Source organism: Eschrichtius robustus, chromosome 3 (genome assembly GCF_028021215.1).
Source record: "Eschrichtius robustus isolate mEscRob2 chromosome 3, mEscRob2.pri, whole genome shotgun sequence".
NCBI lineage: Eukaryota > Metazoa > Chordata > Mammalia > Artiodactyla > Eschrichtiidae > Eschrichtius > Eschrichtius robustus.
In genome coordinates this window covers 18,090,367-18,118,060 of record NC_090826.1, presented here as the reverse complement: position 1 = coordinate 18,118,060, position 27,694 = coordinate 18,090,367, and the positions used below count along the sequence as shown (strand labels likewise).

Here is a 27,694-nt window from a genome sequence, read left to right as displayed (position 1 = left end):
AATCTTATAGCAAGCCCCAAATTAATCTAGATTCAACACAATCCCAATCAGAATTTCAGCTGCCTTTTTGCAAAAACTGATCCTAAAATTTATATGGAAATGCAAGAGATACAGAATAGCCAAAATAATCTTGAAAAAGAACAAAGCTGGAGAACTCACACTTCTCGATTTCAAAACATATTGCCAAGCTACAGTAATCAGGACAGTGTGGTACTGGCATAAGAACAGAAATATAGATCAATGGGATAGAATTGAGAGTGGAAAAATAAACCCTTACATTTATGGTCAATCAACAAGGGTGTCAATCATTCAAAGGGGAGACAATAGTCTTCAACAAATTGTGTTGGGACAAGCGGATACACACATGCAAAAGAATGCCACGTACAAAAATTAACTCCAAAATGATCATAGACCTAAATGCAAGAGCGAAAACTATAAAACTCTTAGAAGAAAACATAGGAGTACATCTTTATGACACTGGATTAGGTAATGGTTTCTTAGATGGAACACTAGAAGCAAAAGGGACAAAAGAAAAAATAAACTGGAAATCAAAATTTAAAACTTTTGTAATCACCGTATATATAGAACTCTAACTACTCAACAATAAAAAGACAACACAATTTAAAGATGAGCCAAGGATATGAATAGACATTTCACCAAAAAAAGATATACAAATGGCCAATAAGGACAAGAGAAGATACTCAATTCAACATCTTTAGCCTACATATTAAAACCACAATGAGATACCACTTCACACCCACTAGGATGGCTATAATAAAAAGACATTATCAAGTGTCAATAAGATTGGAGAAATCAGAACTCTCAAATATTGCTGGTGGGAATGTAAAATGATGTGGCTGCTATGGAAAACTGTTTGGCAGCTCCTCTATAAGTTAAACAGAGATACCATACCACCCAGCAATTCCACTCCTAGGTATCATACCTAAGAGAACCAAAAACATGTTCACACAAAAAACTGTACACAAATGTTCACAGCAGCATTATTCACAATAGCCAAAAAGTGGAGATGTCTATAAAATGATGAATGGATAAACAAAATGTGGTATATTCGTACACTGGGATATTAGTTGGCCAGTTAGCTATCAAGTACTGAATGGAAGTACTACAACATGGATGAACCTTGAAAACATGCTAAAGCCAGACACAAAAGGCCACATATTATATGGTTCCATTTACATAAAATGTCCAAAAAAGGCAAATCCACAGTGACAGAAAGATTAGTGAATGCCAGGGGCTGGAGCCAAGGACGAATGGAGAGTGCCTGCTAATGGTATAGGTGTCTTTTGGGGGTGATGAAAATATCCTACAATTGACTGTAGGATATTGTGCTGGTTGTACAACTTTGTGAATATGCTAATAATCACTGAATTACATACTCAAAAATGGTAAATTTTATGGTATGTGAATTATCTCAATAAACCTGTTTTTTAAAAAAATATATGAGGGACTTCCCTGGTGGCACAGTGGTTAAGACTCTGTGCTCCCAATGCAGGGGACCTGGGTTGGATCCCTGCTCAGGGAATTAGATCCCACATGCATGCCGCAACTAAGAGTTCGCATGCCACAACTAAGGAGCCTGTGTGCTGCAACTAAGCAGCTGGCGAGCCACAACTAAGGAGCCCGTGTGCAGCAACTAAGAGACCCAGCAGGCAGGTATGCATGCATAAATAAATAAGAGACGCCTCGTTCTCTTAAAAACAAAAACAAAAAACTGATCATCTGGTTTCTGGCCAAATTTCCTATTAAAATAGTCAAATCAAAACCCAACTGGGCTTCTGCCCTCTATTTCATTTCAGAGAGTTGGGAGTTGCCAACCTATGCGTTGGTTAAACCCCCCCCCCCCCCAACACACACAAAGACTTCCCTCCTTTATACTTGGAGCAGAGTATTCTTGGAGAGAGATCTCTCAAAACTGGGCAATTCAATCTGAGGGCTCTCAATCTGGGCAACACTCAAGAAGCTCCTCATACACACTGACTTGGTATATCCACTTAAATTATATAGAGATAGAAAACTTGTAATATGCATAAATTACATAATTTAAAATATTTAGTTACTTAAAATTATATGTACATATACTTCCAGCTTTTTCAACTGTACCATGAAATCTCCAGAAAAGGGCCAAGTCTAAAGTCTGTGCCCTAGTACTGCCCCAGTGCCCTGCTCACTGTTGGTGTCACATGTGGTCCTTTGTTTCAGAGGCTGATGACACCTTATCACGTTGTAAGTGTAGGGCTTACATTCCAGTTCCACCACTTATTTAGCTTTGCGACTCTGGGCAAGTTGCTTAAACTGTGTGCCTCAGCTTACTCATTCCTGAAATGGGGCTAGCAAAACCTGCCAGTTGGTGTTTAGCAAAAATAAAAAGTTGGTGACGCTTTGAACACAGCATCTGGCACCCAGAGATGTGAGTCTGTATATACTGTCCTGTGACAAAGCCTTTTCTTGCCGTATATTTACACCTTGACTAATTGATATTAACCCTCTTAATCAGCTTTCTCATTTGTAAAACTCAACATCAAAAGATCGTTGACAAGATAAAAGGACAAAGAGTAAAACTCTCTAGCACACAGCAAAGGGCTCAAAAAAAAAAAAAAAGTTCCTTTTTTTCGGTCTTCAAGGCTAAGGCAATTTCTTTAGCATCACCCTACAGCTTCAACGTGCTCCCGGCCGAAACACATAAATATTGTTGAGCAGCTTCCAGACACATCTGTGGACAAACAAATGATATATGTCTCCAGCAAGGCCAACCATAACTCCATGTCAGGGAGCCATTTTTCCCAGTCAAGAAAACGAAAAGGTGTACGAGATGTAAATGAGTAAAATACCCCTCCCCGAGATCCCCCTTTCCCAGGACGGCCCGGTCACGGCATGAAGACGCATTCACCACAGGCAAAGACCTTCCCTCCTCCCACCTCACCCAGCCAGCTAGTGGGGAGGTGGGTGGAGGTCGGTGACTGGGGAGGTCGGGGGGGCATGGGGCTCAAGGTCCAAGACCGGGGCTCGCGGGGGTGGGGGGTAATGCGGGCTGGACAACCTCGGGGAAGCTTGGCACCGGGATTTGCAGTTCGAGGGCGGGGGTCGGGTCTCACCTTCGCTCGCTTGCGCCGACTGGTCCGTCGCCCCTCCGGAGTCTCTGCGATTCCCGTTTCCATGGGGGTCGCAGACCCAGGCACGACGGTAGGCCCAGCTTGAGGCCCGGCGGACCCCGGCGGCTCAGCCAGGCCCCCGGGGGGCGAGGCCCGCGGGGGCTCCTTCTTGCGGGGAGTGCGCTCCCCGGCCGCCCCCGGCCCGGCTTCGGCAGGGCCGGACAGGCCCGCGGGCGGCGCGGCCACCTCAGAGCCGTTCTCCGAGCCGCCCGCTGCCCCGGCACCGGCCTCCGACCCGGCCGCCGCCGCCGCTGCTGCCGCCGCCGCCGCCGCCGCGGCTGCTGCCTTCTTCCCAGACAACATCTCGGGCCGCCTGGCTGCGGACGGCCGTAAGGGCCGCTCGGTCTGTCGGTCCGTGAGTCCGGAGTCGCCTCGCTTCACTTCACACAGTCCGCGCGCTGCCAACCGCCACCGCGTATGCACGCGCTAAGCGCGCTCCGCGCGCTCCCGCCGCGCCCGAACAATAAAGCCGGAGACGCCCACGGCCCCGCCCTCCCCGCTGCCATAGAGCGGCGTCCTCGAGGCTAGAGCGGCGCCATGGCAAATTGCACGAAGCTTTCCTAGAGCGTCTCCTTAGCCTTCGGGGTCGGTCCCAGCACGGTCCCCATTCTAGGACTTCTGGGCCAGACTGTACCTCCGAGAGCAACCATTTCCTCCAGGGACTTGCGTGTATTCATAAATTCATTCGTTCATTCACTCACTCATTCATTCATTCACCTACTCATTCGTCAGTTCAACCAATATTTATTAATGCTTACTACGTGACAAGGGTTTAATTATGAAGTTCTTGCTCTCAAAGAGTTTACAGGGGAAAACACTGATATGTAACTGGTAGATCATCGTATTTACTATTCATAATTGTCCTGCTTCGACTGGGGAAATCTTGGAGAGCAAATGAGTTTCGAGGTAATAAAATGGACAAAAGTTAGGAAATCCAGATATGAGTCCAAACGGGATTCATCGCCTCCGGGGCTTTGTTCATGCTCTGTCTTCTGTCTGGACCCCCTCCCCATTTGCACTTCCTCACTCGCACCTCCTCCCACTCCTATGCTCCCATCCCCACATACGTGACAGCTTTCCACTCCAGGTTAATTCTTTCTAATGTCGCTGATGGTGGTGGCGGTTTATTCTTTTAATACCTCCAGGAATCCTTCACTGACCCAACACTGGAACAGGCCTTGTGTTCTTCAAGCTTATTTCCTCTAGGACACAGAGCTGTAATCGCTTTTTTACAAGTTTGTGTCTTCAAAGTATAATTCTCAAAAAATACTTCCATTTATACGTGAAGTTCAAGAACTGGTAAAACCAATTTCTAGTGATAGAATCCAATCAGTGGTTGCCTGGGATGAGGGTGGGGGTTGACTTCAAAAGAGCTGGAAAGGACTTGCTGGGGGTGGTGGAAATGCTTTCTATCTTGACTGGGGCGTGTATACATTAGTCAATACTCATCGAACTACACACGTAAAATAGGTGTATTTTATTTTATGTCGATTTTACATCAAAGAAGTTGATTTTTTTTTTTTTTTAACTAAGCTAACAGAAAAAAAGAGACAATTAAGTTCAGGAAAACTAAAAGCTATGCCAGAAAGAAAGTGTAATCATAATACAGCACACAGTTCAGCTGTGAACTACACTGACATGTCTATAATAACATAAGCAATGAATATTGTTTTAACCAAAGGGATAGAATTATATGGGGAGAATGGAGGAAAGAGAAAGTTTGTGGAGGAGAGGCGTGAGAGGGATTTACAGAAGAGGGGACAAAGTGGGAATGGAAGCGGTTCTACATCGGAGCTAAATGCCCAGATTCCATCATGAAAAGATAGTATATAATTTCAAAACTGAGAAATTCAGAAATAACAGTATAAGCATACTACTCAGATATATCAAGATAAATACCAGGAGAAATAGCTAAAAGAGTTGAAATTGGTTGTTTGAGTTGTAGAATGTGAGGGTAGGAAGGGATGAGATAAGAGATGGAAACTTGTTTGTTTTAAACCCTGTAGCTCTATCTGACTGGCTTGCATGCTTAGTAGTTTGATAAAATTTAAAATTAGATTTAAAAAATATGCATATCCTTTTTTTTTTTAAATAGAGACTGAATTTTTTTTTTTAAACAATCACTTTTGTTACTTATTTATTTATTCATTTATTTATGGCTGTATTGGGTCTTTGTTTCTGTGCGAGGGCTTTCTCTAGTTGCGGCAAGCGGGGGCCACTCCTCATCGCGGTGCGCGGGCCTCTCACTACTGCGGCCTCTCCTGTTGTGGAGTACAGGCTCCAGACTCGCAGGCTCAGTAATTGTGGCTCACGGGCCTAGTTGCTCCGCGGCATGTGGGATCTTCCCAGACCAGGGCTCGAACCCGTGTTCCCTGCACTAGCAGGCAGACTCTCAACCACTGCACCACCAGGGAAGCCCTATGCATATCCTTTGACCCAGCAATTCCACTTTCAGGAAAACATTCTAGTGAAAAGTTTAAGTATGTGTACAAAGATTTAACTTTAAAGTGTTGGGCTTCCCTGGTGGTGCAGTGGTTAAGAATCCGCCTGCCAATGCAGGGGACATGGGTTCAAGCCCTGGTGTGGAAAGATCCCACATGCCGCGGAGCAACTAAACCCGTGTGCCACAACTACCGAGCTTGTGCTCTAGAACTCGCGAGCCACAACTACTGAGCCCATGTGCCGCAACTACTGAAGCCTGCACGCCTAGAGCCTGTGCTCTGCAACAAGAGAAGCCACCTTAAGGAGAGGCCTGTGCACCGCAACGAAGAGTAGCCTCCTCCGCTCGCTACCACTAAAAAGAAAGACCTCATGCAGCGACGAAGACCCAAGGCAGCCAAAACTAAATAAATAAATAGATAAATAAATTTATTTTTTAAAAAAGTATTTATCTCAGGTTCCTAAGGCCCAACAAGTGGCAACTAATTGAATATATTAGAATAACATAATCATTAAAATTTACATTTGAACATAAAGAACTCCCATACAAAATAGTGAGCACATGTCAAAGATTTATTTAATTCATTCTTTGTTTTTTTAACTTTAAAAAAAAATTAATTAATTTATTTTTGGCTGTGTTGAGTGTTGTTGCTGCACACGGGCTTTCTCTAGTTGCAGCGCAAGGGCTACTCTTCATTGCGGTGGCCTCTCTTGTTGCGGAGCACGGGCTCTAGGCACCCGGGCTTCAGCAGTTGTGGCACGTGGGCTCAGTAGTTGTGGCTTGTGAGCTCTAGAGAGCAGGCTCAGTAGTTGTGGCGCACGGGCTTAGTTGCTCCACGGCATGTGGGATCTTCCCAGACCAGGGCTCAAACCCGTGTCCCCTGCATTGGCAGGTGGATTCTTAACTACTGCACCACCAAGGAAGTCCTTTAACTCGTTCTTGAGAGAACAGCAGGATGATAAAGATGGTTCAAAGGAAACTATGAGAAACTGATAATATAGTCACTGGTCAGTGGAACACAGAATGCTGGAATAAGACTGCAAAGTTGAATAAGACAAAAAAGAATGTCCTACAAGGCCATAAAACCGTAAACTTTGAGGCTATCTTTTCTGTCAGACAGAATTCGTTTGCATCTATTTGCAAACAAAAATCATTTGCAACTTACCCATTTTTTTCCCAGAAATAACTAATTCATTAAAAAATTTTAATTTAATTCATTTTAAATTAATTTTTAAAATTGTAGTAAAATACATATAGCATAAAATTTACCATCTTAACCATTTTTAAGTGTACAGTTCACTAGTGTTAAGTCCGTTCACATGGTTCTGCAAACAATCCGCTCACATGGTTCTGCAAACAATCTCAAGAACTCTTTTCATCTTGTAAAACTCTGTACCCACTAGACGACAACTCATCATTCGCCTCTGCTCCCAGCCCCTGCCAACCACCATTCTACTTTCTGTCTCTACAAATCTGGCCACACTAGATAGCTCATATAAGTGAATCAAATAGCTTTTGCTTTTTGCTTATTTCACTTGGCATAATGTCGTCAAAGTTCATCCATGTTGTAACGTGTCAGAATTTCCTTCCTTTTTAAGGCTAATCCCACTGTATGTATATACAACACTTCGCTTATCCATTTATCTGTTGATGGATTTTGGGGTTGCTTCCACCTTTTGGCTATTGTGAATAATACTGCTATGAACGTGGGTGTACAAATATCTCTTCAAGACACTGCTTTCAATTTTGGGGATATACCCAAGTGAAATTGGTGGAGCAAATTTTCCATCTGACTTTACAGAGTCAGGACCCTAATCAGTATTAAATATTAAACTCAATAAAATTTCCTTCCCCTAAAGCATCAGGTGACAAACAAGTGGGCCAGTTAGACAATATCCTAATATGACTGTGAACGAGCTTGCAGAAATCTTTTTGCCTTATTTCCAAGTTTTGGATAATTTTTCTTTGCTGTCTCCCTCTCTACAAGGGTAGAGGCTCTGTACTGCTGGCCATTTTATCCCCAGCGACTAGGCCCAGAAGTACTGTTGAATGACTGAGGTATCATGAAAGCCTACATCACTTGGCTGTTGTGAGGATGTCATGAGATGATGCTTGTGAACTGCCTGTCAAAGTCTGGCACATAGTGGCTGCTTAAGATCTAGGAGTAGTTAATATTATTGTTATGCGGCAGCTGGGGGTGGGGCCCAGTTATGACTCAGAGGAGGGGGCAGCCATGACTCCTGTCATGGAGGGCAACTGTCCTAGATAGAAGACAGGCAGGGCCTTGGGGCCTGGGTGCTTCCAAGCCATAATGCTGGGGGAGCTAATGTCTCTTTTTAGGAATCTCCACGGGACACTTGCTTCCTCAGGCACCATAGGAGTGTTGATGACTTGGCTGATCAGCTATAAGCCAGCCTTGTTTGGGTTCCTATTCCTTCTGCTGTTGCTTAGCAACTGGCTGGTCAAGTATGAACTCAAGCTCACGCCCCCAGAGCCCCAGCAGGTGAGCAAGAGGGACCTTAGCTTCAGCTGAGGGTGATGGGATAGTCACAGCTAGATTGGGGGGTGGGAAGACAGGGAAGGTGTCAGGACAATGCGGCAAGACTAAGGAATCCGACTCTGGTCTAAGACCTTGCTCTGCAGTTCCCTCTTGGGTGATAGAGGACAAAGCACTTCCTTCACAAAGTTTCAGTTGCCTCAGCTGAAGAATAGGGCCCATCCCAGACTCTTCTACTTCATGTTTGATGACAACATGCTTTGACAACAGTAACAACTGCTTTAAAGTGGGAAAAATTAAAATGGATAAATTTAAAAACATGTATAACATAGATAAATCTCTAAAACTGAATAATGAAGACAGCAGAAATGTACCTAGATTATGACGTCTTTTATGTAAAGTTAAAAAACATGCAAAACAATATCCTGCCTTGTTTATGGATGCCTATGTATAGTGAAAGTACATTAAGGCAGGATTTCTCAGCCTCTGCACGATTGACATTTGGGGCTGGATAAGTCTTTGTGATGAGAGACTGTCCTGTGCAATGCTGGAGTTTTGGCAGCATCTCTAGCCTCTACCCACAAGATGCCAATAGCACTCCTCACCCCTCTTGTGGCAACCCAAAATTTCTCCAGACATTGCCAAATGTCCCCAGGGGAGGGCAAAATAGCCTCCCACTGAGAACTGGTATAAAGTGGTATAAAGAAATGCAAGGAAAAAATAAATACCACATTCAGTATTGCAGTTGAGATAAGGTTCAGGGAGGAAGGGGAACAATCTAGGAGCAGAATACACAGAGGACTTCAGTTACTGTTGTGATATTTTAGGGATCATGGGTATTTGTTGTAATATTTACTTTTTTTGCATGTCTGAAATATTTAATTCTTAGATGGTTTTAAAGGCTAGGAATTTGTAGCTGAATCCTAAAAAAAAAAATTGTGTCCTTACCAACTGCATGCAGTGGTGGGGGAGGGAGCAGATAAAGATGACAGAGATAAGAGCATTTCATGAGACCACTGAGACTTGGAGATTTTATGAGGCCTGACTAAACTCTCAAAGAGGCATGCTGAGCAAAGCACAAGCTCTGGAGACACATACATCTGGGTTAAGGGTTTTAAGTCCTCGGTGGGTGCAGATTAGTGGGCCATTTCACTTACTCCTGTGAACCAAAGGCAGCTCTGGATCCTGGGAGTTTGGGGGCTTTCATGCAGGCTGGGTGAGGCGGAGAAAGGGACCTTCCCTCACTGGGCCCCATTCTCTCACCCACAAGATGTGGCAAAGAGGCTCTCCTTAGATGCTGGTCGTGAAATTGATTAAGATGATTGTAACTCAGCTGGCATGGGAAAGGATTATCACTATTAACCAACTTTTCCTCTTTTCGTGGTGATGGGGAGTTTAGGAAGAGAAGACAAAGACTTGCGAAGCCAAACCCAAGAGCAACTGCCTGAACACAAAAGAAGTGGAGAGGCTGCACACCTGCTTTGCCCTCCAGGACAAGATCCTTGAACGGCTTATGTTCAGTGAAATGAAGCTGAAGGTCTTAGAAAATCAGATGTTCATCGTATGGAATAGAATGAATCACCACAAGCGGTCAAGCCGACAGCGGACTTTTCCAGCAGGGAAACACAGAATGAGGAGACGGGAGTCTATGTTCTCCATCATCTCTGACTGCACTTCCAATTCCCCCTAACGAGGTCCCAGAGACTGCGGTGGGCTAGCCTCTTCTGTTGTTACCTTTCCTCAGTAAAGCCCAATCAGAGCCTATTGAATTTTCTTAGTAAATCACACTGGAGAGGAGGATTAGAGGCTGAAATTTGTTGCCTCTTGAAAAGAAGTTTGTACTCACCAGGTCAGCCGCATAGCACCCTATGACACAACCTGATGGGAGCTCTTGAACCCAGCCCTTCCTCTCTTTCAGTTGGACCACCTTGACCCTGGTCCAGGGCCCTCTACCTGTTCACCTTGAGTCTCTCAACAGCCTCCCCAGTGCTGTCCCAGCCTTCAGTCTCCCCCTCCCCCTGCACTCAGAGGCCACAGCAAGCCCTGCCAAGCACAGCTCTGAGCATGATCATTGCCTATTCTTGAGCCAACGCCTTGCCGTGATTGACAGAATAAAAGCCACACTCCTCACCATGATCTGACCCCCTTCCCAACCTTTTTCCCCCATTATTCTCCCTCACATGCTTTTTACCCTATACCAGAGTATCCTAAACATCAGTCAGTAGTGTACCACCTTTGTGATTTTTGCCAGAGCTGTGAACCACCTGAATGCGTAACTAAATATTGTCCCTTTAAATCAACTATATTTTCCTTAATAAATTTATCTGTAAAGGAAAATAATAAAAATAAATAATTTATCTGTAAATTTAAAAAAAGACCAGTATCATTGTTTGAAATAGAACCTAACGGTCAAAATAAAGACAGTGAAAACAAAACAATGTTGTGAAGTTCCAACCAGAGCTTGGTTGCCCACTTGAAGATCTGAATCTGTAAAATTTGGGTTAAAAAGGGAGATTAGTGAGTGTTAGCATTTGCAAGATATGCCAGCACTCAGCTGAGACTTTTCTCCACTAAGGAGAATTGAGAAGGAAGTCTCTGCCTCGCTGTGGGATCCAGTGTGGCTTAATGCCTTATTGGTGTCTCACTTAAAATCATCTCTCTTAGCAAAAGTCTCCTGTGCTCTCATCAAATTAGGTAATCAGCCATTCCCCAAATGCAGCCACATCTTTGCTCACATGGTTTCTTCCCCTGGAATCCCTAACCTTCCCCTTTCTGCTGTTAAAATTCTTTGCTTCTTCCAAAGCCACCACCTCCAGAAAGCTTCCCTCAGCCCAGCTGTAATGAGTCTCTTTCCTTAGTGGTCTCCCAGCATTTTATCTGTAATTCTACGATAGAATGTATGACGATCTGCTGGGATTTGGTTTGTAAATGTTTCTATACTCCCTCCCCACTCTCCAATTAGATTATAGACTCTTTGAGGGCAAGCACAGCATCTTTTTTTTTTTTAATAAATAAATTTATTTATTTTATTTATTTATTTTTGGCTGCGTTGGGTCTTTGTTGCTGCACGCAGGCTTTCTCTAGTTGTGGTGAGCGGGGGCTGCTCTTTGTTGCAGTGCACGTGCTTCTCATTGCGGTGGCTTCTCTTGTTGTGCAGCACGGGCTCTACACGCACGGGCTTCATTAGTTGTGGCACGCAGCCTCAGTAGCTGTGGCGCATGGGGTTAGTTGCTCCACGGCATGTGGGATCTTCCCAGACCAGGGCTCGAACTCGTGTCCCCTGCATTGGCAGGCGGATTCTTAACCACTGTGCCACCAGGGAAACCCAAGCACAGCATCTTGTTCATCTGTATATCCCCCTCATAGCACCTAACACAGTGGCTCGTATACTGTCAGTGCTCAATAAATAACATCTATGACTGTCAATCACAGTCTTATATGTCCTGACATTTTCTCTGCCCTTTCATTTTATGATGATTTTTCTATATCCTATTTTGTTTAGAGCAGGATACCTGGAGCTAAACTCTCTGGCTTTAGATCCCAATTCTATCAACTCTTAGCTGTGTGATCTTGGATGATGAATAAGCTGAGTGCTGTACCTCAGTTTCCTCAACTATAAAATGGCCTTATCAATTGCTGTGAGGATTCGATGAGTTACTACACTTCTTCAGGTCTTTGCTCAAATGATCCCTTCCTAGTGAGGACTCCTGTGACTGCCCTATCTAAAATCGCAACCCTCCCTTGTGTGTTGTACCTTCTACTTGCCCTCCAGGCCCACTCTCCATCCTTCTGCCTTTTCTGCCAGGGGGCCAACCTGCATCATCAGGTTCCTTTACCCTGTGGCTTCCAGTTGAGTTTGGCCGACAGGGATCCCTGGCAGAGGATGAGAGGGAAGGAGGAGGTTGGGATGCTAATTGCCTCTTGTGGGGTTGCCTTGGGCTGGTTGAAGGCTGGCTGGGTCATCACAGAGGAGGCTCTCGCTACAAGACCTTCTTCCAGTTCCCTTTTGGCCCAAGGGCAGTAGCAACCCCCCAGTTACCAGCCCAGGGGTACTGCACCACACTTGTGGGTTCCCTATAGCCTGCCCACACCTTTGTAAATAGTCCCTTTTACACAGCTTCATGGGCCATTGCTAATGGTCTTGCTGTATGGCCAGGCCTTTGGACCACCCAAAACGGGACCATTAGGAGAATGTCCATATGGTAACACCTGCTGTGGAGATGGATACAACAATTCAGCCACAAACTCGATCTATATGTGACATACGAATGAGCCCACAGTAAGGCACTGAATCTTGAAGAGAGCATCTGGAATGAAAAAGCTGATTAAGATTATGTGGCCATCATATCCACTTTAGTGCACTAGATGCACGCCTGGACCTATCACAACAGTGAAACTACCACGGCGGTTTGAGGGAGTCCAGTGAGGACTCATTTGACCTGTGAAGTCACTGGTGTTCATGGAATGTTTATTCCAGGAACTTGCCAGGAACGTTGGCCTGCGGCTCAAGGTGGCTCAAAGTGGCACAATGACCTTTGGCTCTGACTAGTTCACAATTGCCATGGATTCTGACCACCATGAACATGGTTTAGGTACATGGGGTGACTGTTCTCTTCCACCAAGCAGGTAGAACCTAGACTCTTAAGGCTCTGATGAGCATCTTTTTCATGTGCTGGAATTCCCTGGTATGATATAATATGATGATGGAATTATCTTTACGGCACTGCCCTCCATCTGTCCACATGGAATTCGCTTGCTCTTCCACACTTGCCACCTGCAGGTGGTGGGTACAAATGAGCCTTGGTATGGTTGGCTCAAGGAGCAATTACCTTAGCCACTCCCTCATCCTCTGTGGGCACCTAGGAGGGGAACAAGTCCCCCTGATGTGTCAGGCAGTATGGTGACTCCTGGGTTCCTATGGAGGTAAATGTTCTGAGAAAGGACAGATCAACTAGCTCATCCCAGGCACACGACAGATCCCAGCAAATCTAGCAAGAACATAGGCAAGCAATCTCAGGAAATAGACTGGGGTGGAGGGGTAAATAACCTCTCTCCTCTTCTTCCAGATCTGAACAGGCAATGCTAAACAGCCTCGAGCAGCTGCTCAGGTCAGGGCCTTTGGCATGAACCTGTCGCAGTACTGAATATACCATTCCTACCCCCTCCCACCATGCCCAGCTATGGGAGACCTTATTGGTATCTCACTCTCTGACAATGGCAAGGACATTGCTCCCAGCTGCTGTGCCTTGGGCCTTCACAGTCATGTTCTCATCCTCTTCATGGATGATGTTGAGGCCAGCTGGAAGAATACTGAGCAGTGCGCTTTGTAACCCCAAAACTGTTTTATATTCTAGATATAGGTCCTTCCTTGCTTTCTCCTTGGACATAATGCCACCTGCATATCAACCTTCATAATAACCCAAGATCTGTGGGCAAGGCAACATTCCCAGCACCAGCCTCTGGTACCTTTGACAAGACACCCCTGGGTATTAAGTACATGGGTTTCCCTATTTTATGCAGATTTTCCTCCCCTAGATAGGTGGAACCATAGAAAGGAAATTACTATGGGGACAGCCAGGGTTCTCACTGTCAAGGTTATCATGAATCCTTAGCTCAGGATATAACCACATAGCTTTGGACTATTTGCTGGCCAACCAGGGGAGTAACCACACTCACCGGCCAATATCTCCTGCTGCTTCTGGGTTAACACCTTCAGACAAGTCAAGAAGCTCATGCAGCTACTGTAGGAGCAAGTCCAATGTCTCCAGACTACTCCTCCATCTGAACCTGGGGCTCTCTCCCCAGGCTTGGCACAGACTCCATGGCCAGATGGCTCAGGCCTCCACAATGGGCTTTGTACTATTACTCCAGGCCTCCCTCTAGCATTAATGTCTCCTCCAGCATTGCCAACACCATTGGAAGTGCCTTATAAGCTCAGGTGATTTCTCCCCTTGTTGATTTCTGCGCCCGTTTGGCAGGCTTATGTTTCATGAGCCCCAGGTCAGGGGGTGGACCTTGGAAAAATGATTTGGACTTTACTGGAAGACCCTGGGGACTCACTCCAGGTTCCTAGCAGTGAGATAGCAGGTGGGCTCCAGAGGGGCCTCCCTTCCCAAAGCAGAAGGGATTCCACATGGTCTCTACTTCCCCTGGGGTCTCCAGGGGCCCTCAGCACTGCAAACAATTCCCCTGGTACCTGAGCTCAGAACACGTCTTCTTTACTTGCAAGACTGACCTCACACTTGCCAAAAAAAAGTAGTGAAGGGGATGAGGGGTCCCTCTCCTGGAGCACATTCCAGGATGTTTCCAGCTATGCCCTGACCCCCATATCTCTCTCCACATGATGACAAGAGGTTGGACGGACAACCCAATGCCTCATTCAATGGCTGACCCTCTGCTTCCAAGTTTTTCCGGTAAAGCCCCATTTGCACCTGTGCTGCGTGACTTTGTGATATTCACCTTCACCCAGTACTCAGTACTTCACCCAGTACTCTCCTGGACCTCAGGGCTCAGTCCTCAGATCCCTTCTTTACCCCTTCTCACTCCCTTGGTAATGGCTTTAAATATCGCCTACTGTTACATGTCAATGATTTTCTAAATTGTGTCTTTGTTGCAGACCTCTAAGTCCCAGACTCAAATGTGCAACTGCCTACTTTCACACCTTCACTCGGACATCTCAAAATCCATACAGTCAATCCTGAACTCTGTCCCTCCACTCAAACCCCCTCCCACGTGCAGGCTTCCCCATCTTATAGTAAAAGTCAATTCCCAGCTTCCAGTTGCTCAGGCCAAAAAGTTTGGAGCTGATCCGGACTCCTCTCTTCTTCTCTCATATCCAGCTCTAATTTATTGGCGAGTCCTATTGGCTCTTCCTTTGAAGCATATGCAGAGTCTGGATATTCTCCCTGCCTGGGTGCACCAGGCCACCACCATCTCTCACCTGAACAAGGCCCTGGTCTCCCTGCCCCCACCCTTGCCCTCTAGTCTGCTCTCAACACTGAAGCCGGAACGCTCTTTTAAAAATGTGTCATGTCTGGGCTTCCCTGGTGGCACAGTGGTTGAGAATCTGCCTGCCGATGCAGGGGACACGGGTTCGAGCCCTGGTCCGGGAAGATCCCACATGCCACGGAGCAACTGGGCCCGTGAGCCACAACTACTGAGCCTGCGCGTCTGGAGCCTGTGCTCCGCAACAAGAGAGGCCGCGATAATGAGAGGCCCGCACACCGCAATGAAGAGTAGCCCCCACTTGCCGCAACTAGAGAAAGCCCTCGCACAGAAACGAAGACCCAACACAGCCAAAAATAAATAAATAAATTAAAAAAAAAAAAAAAAGAATATCCTAAAAAAAATGTGTCATGTCTTCCCTGGTGGTGCAGTGGTTAAGAATCCGCTTGCCAATGCAGGGGACACAGGTTTGATCCCTGGTCTGGGAAGATCCCACATGCCGCCGAGCAACTAAGCCCGTGCACTGCAACTACTGAGCCTGTGCTCTAGAGCCCACGAGCCACAACTACTGAGCCCGTGTGCCACAACTACTGAAGCCCACGTGCCCAGAGCCCATGCTCCACAACGAGAAGCCACCGCAATGAGAAGACCGCGCACCACAATGAAGAGTGGCCCCCGCTCGCTGCAACTAGAGAAAGCCCGTGCGTAGCAACGAAGACCCAACGCAGTCAAAAATAAATAAATAAATAAATTTATTTTAAAAAAAAAAGTGTCATGTCACGTCACTCTGCTCCAGACTCTGCAGCAGCTCCCACCTCACTGAGAGTGAGAATCATAGTCCCTCCTGTGGCCTGGGAGGTTCTCCAGACCTGGCTCCCCAGCTACCTTTCCCACCTCGCCTCTACTCTGCCCCTCACTTAATCTGCTCAGCCACTGGCCTCTTCGCTTTTCCGTACACTCTCACCCTAAGGCCCTACCATGGACTCTCTTCCTCTGTTGTCCGTATACCTAACTCCCTTACTTCCCTTAGGTGATTTGCTAAACATTTCTTTCTCAAGGAGGCCATCCTGACCGCCCAATTTAATACTATAATCTACCTCCCCTTACTTGGCTCTACTTATTTTTCCATAGCATGTATCGCTTTCTAATATACTATTTAATATGCTGCCCCTGCTAGAATAGGTGGAGAGTCAGGGGAGAGAGTAAAAGTAGAAAAAAAAGTGGGGAGAAGGAGAGATGGAGAAAAGGGAAGAGAGAAGGAGAGATTTGTGGGATTGTGAGGGGGACCCCTCCAAGTCTAATGGTAATCAGAGTGGTTACTGTGTGCCCTTACTGTGTGCTTTAGGTGTCTTATCTCATGTAATCCTCACTCTCATCCCAAGGGGGTAGGTTCTATTTCATTACCCTATTTTACAGATCAGCACATTGAGGTCCAAGAGAAGCCAAGAAATCTGACCAAGGTCACATAAATAATAAGTGGTGGAGCTTGGTTTCGAACCCCAGCAGTCTGACGCAAGGGTCCAGCGGGTAGGGTTAGACTATGCAGGTAAGAATTTAGATTTTTCCAAAGAGCAGTGGGCAGCCTTGGAAGGTTATTTAAGCAAATGACTAATATGATCTCTCATCTATAGAGAGAATGAATGCATGGGGCTGTTGCGGGGATTATCTTGGTTCATGGATGGAAAGCCCTTGGACAAATGCCTAGAGACAGAGAAGCATTCAGTGATTAAATAAATGATCCTTTCCAGGAGGCTGGAAGATTTTACATGTAGGCATCTGGTGCCACCGTGTGGCCATTGTCCTCTATGACATGATATGGATTCTGGTCTGGCTAAATCTGGTAGTGGAGGGGCTGGTCTGGGTGGAGAGAAATGGCTGCATTAGGGCTGGGGAAAGGGGCAAGGGAGGAACTCCTAGAGAGGAGCTGGTGTCCTGGGGGTGAGGGTCTTTGTCAGCAGAGATGCAGAACGCTGGAGTGGATTAAATGATTCAGATATTTAGCCCTGGTTTGGCAACACAAACCAGAATGAGACGTGGTCTTTACCCTAGAAAACCTTATAGTCTGATGGGGAAACAACATGGGAGATGCGTTAGTGTCTGGGAAGCAGAGAGGACTCCTGGGTTGGAATCCCACTCCTGCCACTTTCGGGGGACTTCACTTCTCAGAGCTTCAGTTTCCTCACTGTCAAATGGGGACAGAATAAAACCTGCCTCATGGGATTGTTGTGAAGACCACAGGGTGTCACACAGAAGGCACTAAGCATCTATATGGGGCACACTGTCTGCATTCAATCTGTGACTCAGAGGCAGGCTGCCCAGCCTGCTCAGAGCCTCACTAAAGATGAACAAAGCAGCCAGCTACAATGGGAAAGAAAACCTGGGTCCCAGCTCCATTGCTGTCACTAAATTTTCTATGTGACCTTGGCAATTCATCTCCCCTCTCACAGTCTGTTTCACCAGCCATACAACGTGGAGCTTGGACAAGATTACTCAGATCTCTTCTCTCTCTAATTTATCACGCCCCTTTTCCGGGTCAGCCCAGATTTTTGGCCTTGGGAGATACAGAATAAGATCCAGAAGGCTGGGCTTCCCTGGTGGCTCAGTGGTTAAGAATCCGCCTGACAATGCAGGGGACACGGGTTCAAGCCCTGGTTGGGGAAGATCCCACATGCCATGGAGCAACTAAGCTCGTGCGCCACAACTACTGAGCCTGTGCTCTAGAGCCCGCGAGCCACAACTACTGAGCCCGCGTGCCACAACTTCTGAAGCCTGCGTACCTAGAGCCCGTGCTCCGCAACAAGAGAAGCCAACGCAGTGAGAAGCCCGCGCACCGCAATGAAGAGTAGCCCCAGCTCACTGCAACTAGAGAAGAAAAAAAAAAGCCCGCGTGCAGCAATGAAGACCCAACACAGCCAAAAATAAAATTTGAAAAAAAAAAAAAAAAGACCCAGAAGGCTTGCCTCCACCATTCACATACTTGACCCTGAGCATCAGCAAAATAGAATAATTCAAGCCAGGGTGTGGCTGGGAGGCAATTGTGATGTTCTATTGAGATAATGAAGTAGAAGCTGGTGCAATCCCTGAATTGCAGAGGAGCCTTGCTCCTCAAAGTGTGGTCCACAGACCAGCATGGAGTTTGTTTGAAATGGAGACTCTCAGGTCCCACCCCGACCCACTGACTCAGAACCTTCAGTTTAACTCGATCCCCAGGCTATTCCTACATGCATTTAGAATGAGGTGGAAACACAGCAGTCTGGGGCAATGATTCTCAACCTTAACCACACACTGAGGAGTTTTCAAAAAATCGTGATGCCCCGGGCTGCACCCCTGGGGACCTCTGGGGCGGTGGGATCCAGACTAGTGGTTTTTACAAGCTCGCCAGGTAATTCCAATGTGCAGCCATATCTGGTGCCAAGAAGGCAAATATATTTTCTCTTTTGTGCCAACTAAAATCAGTGGATAGTGACTTTCTAAAGTTGTGGCGTAAAAACCAAGTTATAAAAAGAAGCTAACCTTGGGACTTCCCTGGTGGTGCAGTGGTTAAGAATCCTCCTGCCAAGGCAGGGGACACGGGTTCGAGCCCTGGTCTGGGAAGATCCCACATGCTGCAGAGCCACCAAGCCTGTGCACCACAACTACTCAGCCTGTGCTCTAGAGCCCGCGAGCCACAACTACTGAGCCTGCATGCTGCAACTGCTGAAGCCCGTGCTCCTAGAGCCCATGTTCTGCAACAAGAGAAGCCACTGCAATGAGAAGCCCACACACCACAACGAAGAGTAGCCCCCGCTCGCCACAACTAGAGAAAGCCCGTGCGCAGCAACGAAGACCCAACGCACTCAATAAATAAATAAATAAATAAAATAAAAAGAAGCTAACCTTAACAGAACCCTTACTAGGTGCCAGGTCCTGGGCTACCTGCTTTGCGTACACATTGCAGTTTAATCCTCACAATAACATAGATATCATCCCCATTTTATAGATGAAAAATCAAAGAGGGCCTGACTTACCCAAGGCTACACAGGTAGTTACAGAACTGGGATTTGGACCGAGTTATCCGAATATGTAACAACTAGGCTGACCCCAGTGGTCTTCAAACTGTGTTCTTTGGAGCCCAGGGTTCCTCAGAGGTAGCTGAGGAGCTGGTGTGGGGGGTGGCAGGTCTGGGAGGCCTGTGGGTCAGGCCGAGGCTGTTTCCTGGCAGTTCCCATCATCTCTCCTCCGCACACTGGGCTTGGCAGACACTCCTTCTGGAGAGAGCATACCTTTGCCCGCTAGCCTGGAGCATTTTGGGTCACGTGGCGCCGCACAGTCCCCCTGACAGATGTGCCCCCTTCCCGGCTGCTCGGGGACCCCAGGAACTAATCCCCATGGCGTAAGACACACGGAGGGATTAGCGCTGGGAAATCAGGCGCCACATCTGCCAGCCCCTGGGGAGCCTGGGTGAAGCCTGCGCCTCAGAGCCCAGGATGTCATTCCTGTCCCCTGGAACACGGGGGCTCCCGGAGGCACTGGCCAACCATGGCTGGGTCTGAATTGCCCCGTCCTTCCTGAGCCTTCCAGAAGAGGGTGAGTTGGGACCAAGCACCCACGGGTCTGACAGGGCTGTTTCTGAGGCTTGAAGGAGGAGGAGCTGGAAGCAGAGGCAATGGCAGGGAGGGTACCAATTGTCCCAGTTTCCTCTGGACTGAGGGGTTTGGGACTTTCAGTGCTGAAATCAGGACAGACTGGGCAGACCTGGACACTTTTTTTGAGTTTGTTTCCCTTGCCTTTGAGGTGGGGCTTCATGAAATGGAGACATGTTCCTTACCCTAGAAAACCTCATAGTCTGATGGGGAAACAACATGGGAAGATGCATTAGTGTCTGGGAAACAGCGAGGACTTCTGGGTGCAAATCCCTCATCCTTGTCTTCTTGCATTTCTCCAGCCCCCTCCTCTCTTTTCCAGCCTCCAGGACCTCTCTTTGCCTTCACTCCACTGACTCAGTTTCCTGTTCACAGGGTCTCCTGGGCTGTAGAGCTGACTCCTCAAGGGGCTGGAATCTTCCACGCCATGGAGAGAATGAAGACTCAGGTGAGGCATAGCCCCACAAAGGCTTGCTTCAAACATTGACCTAAATCATAAATCACCCCTATATCACCTTCATTGTCATCACTAATGTTTCTAGAGTTTGTACCGCAGGCCAGGAACCATTTCAAGTGTTTGCTGTGTATTAACTCATCAAATTCTCAGAACAAACCAGAAACAGATCCTCTTCTTTTTCCTGTCTCAAGGGCCCTGACTGGGGTGCCCCCAACTCATCCCCAACTACCTGTTCAATGAAGCTTTCCTCCCCCTCCCACCCCGAGGCTGAGCGCATGGGTACCTCAGAGCCCCCAGAGCCCTCTGACATGATCTGTTTACATCTCTCTCCCAGAGAAATTATTACGACCACACTAGCTACCAGTCTGTGAGTAGCTAGTTTCAAAGGGCTTTGCATGCATTTTCTCATTTACCCTCATCTAAATTCTGTGAGGTGTAGGAATGATGGCCATTCCCATTATACAGACAAGGAAACTGAGACTCAAAGAGGGGAAGTCATTGGTCCACAGCTAGTAAGGGCAGAGCCAGAATCAAGTCCCAGGCCCCAGAGCCCTTGTGCCTGACCTCTTCACCATCCTGCCGGCTCCATGAGGGACAGATGTTAGCCACAGGGCATAGCACTGTGCCCAGCACACAGCCAGCTCCTGGAGATTGTATTCTGAATGAATGACTGGACAAGGAGTGCTGTCCCAGAGTGGCCAGTCGGGAGACAAAAGGTGAAGGTTTCTGGGCTGCAGACCACCAGGGGAAGGAGCTGGGTGAACCGTGTTATGGGTGGGGTTTGGGAGAGCCTGGATCTCCCTGAGCAACCCCTCCGCCAGCGTTTTCCAGCTGTGAAGAGAGAGGGGAGAGATGCCAAGTGACATCTGCAAGTGTCAATGTGAGCAGCTGGTGGGCACCTTAGACATTAAATACTGACCCCACCTTTGTGTCTATTGGAATAAAGTCTGAGAATGGAGACAGACATGAGATGAGGCTGGGCCCCAGAGGAGGGCTGCACATTGGGGATGCAGAGAACCCAGTCACATGTTGGGGTGGAGGGGATGCATAGACAGGGCTAGAATCCCAGCTCCATCATCCACTGCCCATGACCTCATCGAGTCATCGAATATCTGTGAATTTCATTCTGCTCCTGAAAATGAGAGGATGATGCCATGCCATAGGTACTTGTTAAGTGAGATCAGGCTGCCCTCGACCAGGGCACCCTCACAGGGCTTGCCCCAGTGGCCCTTTGCTCATGCTCAAAGAGGGGCACCTTCTGACTTCCTTCCCACACAAACCCACGGCAATGCCAGAGAGCCTCCCCATTCACTCCTGTGGCTGAGGCACAGACTTGTGTCTGGTGTCACTCCTCTGACACCCAGCTGGAGACAACCTAATGCTCTCGGGATCTTTAATGGCTTCATTTAAAAAAACCTGAAGTACAGTTTATATGCATTACAATTCACTCTTTGAGGTGTACAGCTCCATGTGTTTTGACAAATACCTATGGCCCTGTAACCACCGTCACAATCAGGATAGAGAACGGTTTCATCACCTTCCCAAATTCCCTTCTGCCCTGTTGTAGTCTACACCATCCCTACTCGCAGGTGGCCATTGATTTGTTTTCTGTCCGTGCAGTTTTGCCTTGTCCAGAGTGTTATGAAAATGGAATTATATAGTCTGTAGCCTTTTAAAAAAATGTTTTTAAAATTTATTTATCTATTTGGCTGCACTGGGTCTTAATTCCGGCACATGGGATCTTCGTTGCTGCGGGCCAGATCTTCGTAGCGGCGTGCCAGATCTTTGTTGCTGCATGCGGCATCTTTAGTTGAGGCATGTGGGATCTTTAGTTGTGGCATGTGGGATCTTCAGTTTTGGTATGAGAACTCCTAGTTGTGGCAAGTGGGATCTAGTTCCCTGACCTGAGCCCCCTGCATTGGGAGTACAGAGTCTTAGCCACTGGAACACCAGGGAAGTCCCTATAGTCTGTAGCCTTTTGAGTCTGGCTTCTTTCACTTAGCATAATGTATTTAAGGTTCATCCACATGATTGCGTATATCAATAGTTTGTTCCTTTACACTGCTGAGTAGTATTCCATTGCGTGGCTGTACCATAGTTTGTCTATTCATTCACCAGTTGAGGGACTTTTCCAATCTTTAGAAATTATGAATAAAGAATGGCTTTAATGTGAACCCTAAATTCTAGAGCTGGAAGATACTTGTGAAGTCAAATGAGGTTTCCAGATGTAAAAGTAAACTCTTTGTAAATAACCCAGCCCTCTCCAACAGTTAAAGAAGTGGAGGCTCAGAGAGGGGAAGGGACTTGTCCAGAGTTATAACTGACTCAGGAGGTAGGGCTGAGATTTGAACCCAAGTCTTTCAACTTGCAGGACAACATAAAGTTCAAAACATACTTCCTGAGAACCTGCCAGAGCCAGGTGGAGTGCCAGGTGTTGCAGGCATCAAAGCCAAGATCTTGGTGCTGGAGACACTCACCACCTTATCAGTGATCAAGAAAATGCAAATTAAAAGTAGCAATGAGAATCACAGGTGGTGAAAGTATAAATTGGAACAACTTTGGAGAGCAACTGGATAGTATCTGGTTAAGCTGAAGATGGCCATATCTTACCACCCAGATATTTCACTCCCAACTCAAATGTATAAAATACTCACGTCTTTAAGGCAGCCTGGCCCCAGAGTCCATGCTCTAACTATTACACTATGAAGTATAGTCATACAGCAGCATACTCAATAGAAGCTTAAGTGGATAATCCAGAACTACATGTATCAAATTGGAAAAAAAGTAAGTTGAAGGAGGATAATACAGTAGGATATCATTTATATAAGTTTTAAAATGTGAAAAACAATACTATGTGCTGCTTATGGATCCATAAACACATAGTGAAGGAATAAAAACACGCATGATAATGATAAACACCAAGATCAGAATGGGTGTCACATGTGGGGAGAGGGGGAGAAGATTGAAATCTGCAAAGGGGACAGAGGGCTTCAACTCTACCTAGAATGTTTTATTTTCATGCATTCATTAATTTAACAAATATTTATTAGGGACTGCTATGTTCCAGGGACTGTTCTAGTCACTGGGAATACTACAGTGAACGAAACAAAAAAGTCCCTGTTTTCTAATGGGATGGGATGAATAGACAACAGACTAAATAAGTAACTAACATAGTATTTTTTATTTTTTATTATTTTTAAAAAAAAATATTTATTTGGTTGCACCAGGTCTTTAGTTGTGGCATGCAGGATATATATATATATATTTTTTGGTTGCAGCATGCAGGATCTTTGGTTGCGGCATGTGGGATCTAGTTCCCTGACCAGGGATCGAACCCAGGTCCCCTGCATTGGGAGCACGGACTCTTAATCATTGGACCACCAGTGAAGTCCCTAGTATTTTTTAAATATGAGGAAAATATGGTAAAATGTTAAGATTTAACAAAGTTGGATGGTGGGTGCTCAAGTGTTCATTATATTCTCCATATATTCTTCTCTATGCTTGAAATATTTCATAACCTTAACAGGCCAGCAGGGCTTGGTGAATGGCTGGAGGTGGGGATTGAGGGGCAAGGAGAGACCAGGGAAGACCCTGAAGTTTCTAGCTTGTGTGACTTGGTGGAAGCAGGCGCCATAAAGTGATGTTGAAAATATTAGAGAAGGAGGAGGAGGGAAGATAAGCAAGTTTTGCCCTGGATGTTGGGTTTCAGAGGCGTGGGGACTTCCAGGTGGAAATATTTGGTAGGTAGTTGAAAATAGTAGTCTCAAGTTCAGGGGAGAGGGCTGGGCAGAAGCTGTAGAATCAGTAATCATTAGCACGTGGCTGGTATCCTTGTGCATGAGATCACCTGGGGAAATTACTTCTTTCAAGAAATTTGTCCATGTCATTTAAATTGTCAAATGGATTGGCATAACATTGTTCACAATACTTTCCTGTAGGATCTGTAGTGGTGGCCCTCTTCCACTTCTGATTTGGTAATTTGTCACCTAGGGATTGTGTGTGTACTGAGGAAAGAGGAGGAGGGAAGCCAGGTACACTATGTTTGTAGGACAGAGGTGAAGGAGGAGCCCTTGGAAAGGGAGATGGGGAAAGAAGAGTGAATGCAAGATTTGGTTAATACCCATCTCCTCCGAAAACTGTAATCCCCAATAGGGTAGGAAACATTTTTTTCCCTGTTTATCAGTATATCTCTAATATCTGGCTCAGTGCCTAGCACACAGTAGGCATTCAATTATAGCTAATGCATTATATAGTGTTTACCATGTGTCCAGCACTGTTCTAAGTGATTTATAAATATTAACTCATTTAATCCTTACAACTGAATACAAGTAGGTACTATTATAAAAAATCATTATTGTGATATAATTCACATACCATAACATTCAACAATTTTGTGTAGAATTCTGTGGTTTCTAGCATATTCACAATGTTGTATAACCAGCACCACAATCAATTTTAGAATATTTTCATTACCCCCCCCCAAAAGAAAACTACCCGTTAGCAGTCACTCCCCATTCCCCTGTACCTCCAGCCACTGGCAACCACTAATCTACTTTCTGTCTCTATGGATTTGCCTATTCTGGACATTTAATATAAATGGAGTTATATAACATGCGGCCTTTTGTGGCTGGATTTACCATGTTTTCAAGGTTCGTCCATGTTGTACTACTTCATTCCTTCTTATGGCCAAATGATATTCCTTTGGATAGACCACATTTTGATTACCTATTCATCATTTGATAGACATTTGGGTTGTTTCCACTTTTTTGCTATTATGATAATGTTGCTACGGACATTTAAGTACACTTTTTTTTTAAAATAAATTTATTTATTTATTTATTTTGGCTGTGTTGGGTCTTCGTTTCTGTGCGAGGGCTTTCTCTAGTTGTGGCGAGCAGGGGCCACTCTTCATCGCGGTGCGTGGGCCTCTCACTGTGGCGGCCTCTCTTGTTGCGGAGCACAGGCTCCAGACGCGCAGGCTCAGTAGTTGTGGCTCACGGGCTCAGTTGCTCCGCGGCATGTGGGATCTTCCCAGACCAGGGCTTGAACCCGTGTCCTCTGCATTGGCAGGCAGATTCTCAACCACTGCGCCACCAGGGAAGCCCTAAGTACACATTTTTGTGTGAGCATATGTCATCTCATTCACCAGGGTCGGTAGAGATAGCCTAGTGGTTAAGGATGCCAGATTCTGGAGCCACCCTGTATGGGTTCAAGGTCCAGTTCTGCCACATAATACTGTGTGATTTTGGGTAAATGGCTTAGCATATGTGACACTCAGCTTCCTCACTTGTAAACTAGTGGTAATAATAATACTATCTCATGGGATACTATGAGAGTTAAATGATTTAATGTGCATAATGTACATTAAAGTCCTTAGAACTTAGAACAGTTCTACAGCTGTTAGCTGATCCACCTCACGGAGTGTGAGTTCTCCAAGGGAGGGGCCCCTTCCTCACTCTCTGTCCTCCACGGCCTCTGGTTTATCCTGGTTGCTCGGTACATGTTGTGGAGGGAATGTGTGGGTCCTGAGAACACAGGACAAGGTTTCCCAGGAGACTCGCTTCGCCCCATGCCTCGCCACACACCCGCTTTCCCAAGCCTCCACCAGTGGTGTGTTCTTGCAGCGGGCCTGCATAAGGCTCCCAATGTGTGGTTGGTGTCTCCCAGCTGTGGCTGGTCTCATCACCACGCCCCCCCATGTTTCTCTGCCAAGTGAGTATAAAAACCGTTGCAGTGAAAAGGGACCTGCCTGGAAAGCTCAAGAAAGGGTGGAGCTCAGAGAAATGGGCCCTTTCCCTCAGACAGGTGCGGGGGCTGAGCAAGTGTGGCTTGGGAGGTGGGCGAGGGCAGGAAACAGGGAGCATAAGACGATGAGACCAAGGCCTAAAGTCCAAGAGGGGGAGGAGGAAGAGGCCGCGTGGGGAGGTGGCAAGGAATCTAAAGAGAGAGCGTGTGTGGCGACCTGGCCCCCAGGAAGAACCGTGTATTCCCTCACAGCCAACTTAGAATCCTGGAAACACAGTACCACCTCCAGTTAGTGTCCCAGACATGGTGCCAAAAGCCTTTTAAGAGGCATATCATGGCACCCTGTGAGGTAGGCGCCCTTAGTGCCCTGATGTTACAGATGAGGCTCAGAGAAGTTAAGTGACTTGCCCAGGGTCACACAGCTAGTTGCAGAGCTAGCATTTGATCTCTGTCTCTGGCCTGCTCAACCAAAGTTCTGGAAGAGCCTTCACAGTCATTTGTTGAACTTTCTCATTTCCAGGTCTGCAAACTGAAGTTACAGGAAGGAAAGGACTTGTCTAAAAAATAATAAACGTCATATGTTGAGTGCCAGCTTTATGCCTGGCCCTGCGCTATTCACTTAACAGTTATTATCTTACCACATTTCATAGTCTGTTCATGAAGTTGGTTTGGGAACTTTCATTTCAGAGGTGATAAAATGAGGCTCACAGAGGTTAGGTGACTTGCTCAAGGTCACAGAGCAAGGCAGTGGCGAAGCTGGGATTCAGATCCAATCTGCTTGACTCTCCACCTTTATGTCTTAATGTGTCTTATGTCTCTTTTGAACTATCTTCATTGCTGCTGTAACCTAAACTGTGATGTGAAAGGACTCTTCCCTGGTCTCCCCTAATCCTTCTCTGTCCCTCCTAGAGGGCCTGCAGAATGAGAGAGCTGGGAAGGAATTCAAGATTCAGGACCCTTGTCCCAGGATTGAGGGCTCTGTTTCATTTATTCATCCTTTCAGCAACTCTATATTGAGCACCTACTAGGTGAGAGGCACTGTTCCAGGCCCTGGGGGCTCAGCAGTGAACCAGTATCAGAATTCTTGCCCTTGGGGAGCTGGCATGCTGGTGTTCAAGGCCTAGCTCTCCTGGCCAGCCCAACTCTGCACAATCTCACTGCTGTGCTCAGTGGCCGACCTGTGCTCAGGGCGTGGTGAGGATTTGCTGAGTGAGTGGGTGAGAGTAGTACAAATCGTCGAAGAGCGAGAAACAGCCAGCTGCTGGAGAGCTGGGTCTCAAACTCCGGCCTCTGAAATGTTCAGTCACAGAAGATACCCTTGCAAAGCAAAACCCACATTCAAATCCAGGATACATCACCCTAAGACCCATAAAACCTTCGGCAACTCCCAGTTTCTTCATTTGTAAAGTAGGAAAGGTAATAACCTTGCAAAGTTGTTTTGAGACAAAAAACATAGACAGCATCTATGTGAGGGACAATATTCTAAGGACTATTGGAGGAGGTGGCATTTCAGCTGGTCTTAGATGTTTCACTAAATACATAGGAGAGAGAGGGCATGCCCAGCAGAGGGAACAGGCTATGCAAAGGCACAGAGGTGCAGAGGTACATATGGGGCAGAGCTGTTGAAGGGGCAATACTGGGAAGGCCCTTGGTCTTACAGGTGTGAAACTTACCCCAAGCTGTGGGCTCTCCTGATGTCTGGGTGAACCTAAGGCATAGGAGGGGCCAGGGCAGGGGTCCCTCTCTCCTCCCTCTTGCTGACCCCCTTGGGGGTGTGCCTTGTCCTTCCCCTTGCAGGCTGGCCGGCAGCTCAGCCTG

General features: G+C 46.6%; 2 protein-coding genes across 3 annotated transcripts in view; one reads left to right on the top strand and one right to left on the bottom strand.

The window, feature by feature from the left end:
• The window catches only part of KDM1A (lysine demethylase 1A), a 70,041-nt gene extending 66,421 nt beyond the window's left edge, over positions 1–3,620 (bottom strand). For both annotated transcript variants that reach the window (XM_068539119.1, XM_068539120.1), the window contains exon 1: positions 3,114–3,620. In XM_068539119.1, the coding sequence (XP_068395220.1) occupies positions 3,114–3,473 (360 nt within the window). In that variant the 5' untranslated portion in view covers positions 3,474–3,620. The remainder of the gene's footprint in view (positions 1–3,113) is intronic.
• A 4,301-nt stretch (positions 3,621–7,921) lies between these two features.
• TEX46 (testis expressed 46) lies at positions 7,922–9,797 on the top strand. The gene is made up of 2 exons (XM_068537511.1): positions 7,922–8,113; positions 9,600–9,797. The coding sequence occupies exons 1-2, from the start codon at positions 7,922–7,924 to the stop codon at positions 9,795–9,797; spliced, it is 390 nt and encodes a 129-aa protein (XP_068393612.1).
• The last annotated feature ends 17,897 nt before the right edge of the window (positions 9,798–27,694 follow it).

Excerpts from the sequence above, each read along its gene's own strand:
- TEX46 (XM_068537511.1), top strand. The coding sequence starts at position 7,922 with ATGCTGGGGGAGCTAATGTCTCTTTTTAGGAATCTCCACGGGACACTT. Across the intron at positions 8,114-9,599 it reads CGCCCCCAGAGCCCCAGCAG|GACAAGATCCTTGAACGGCT; the intron begins GTGAGCAAGAGG and ends TTTGCCCTCCAG.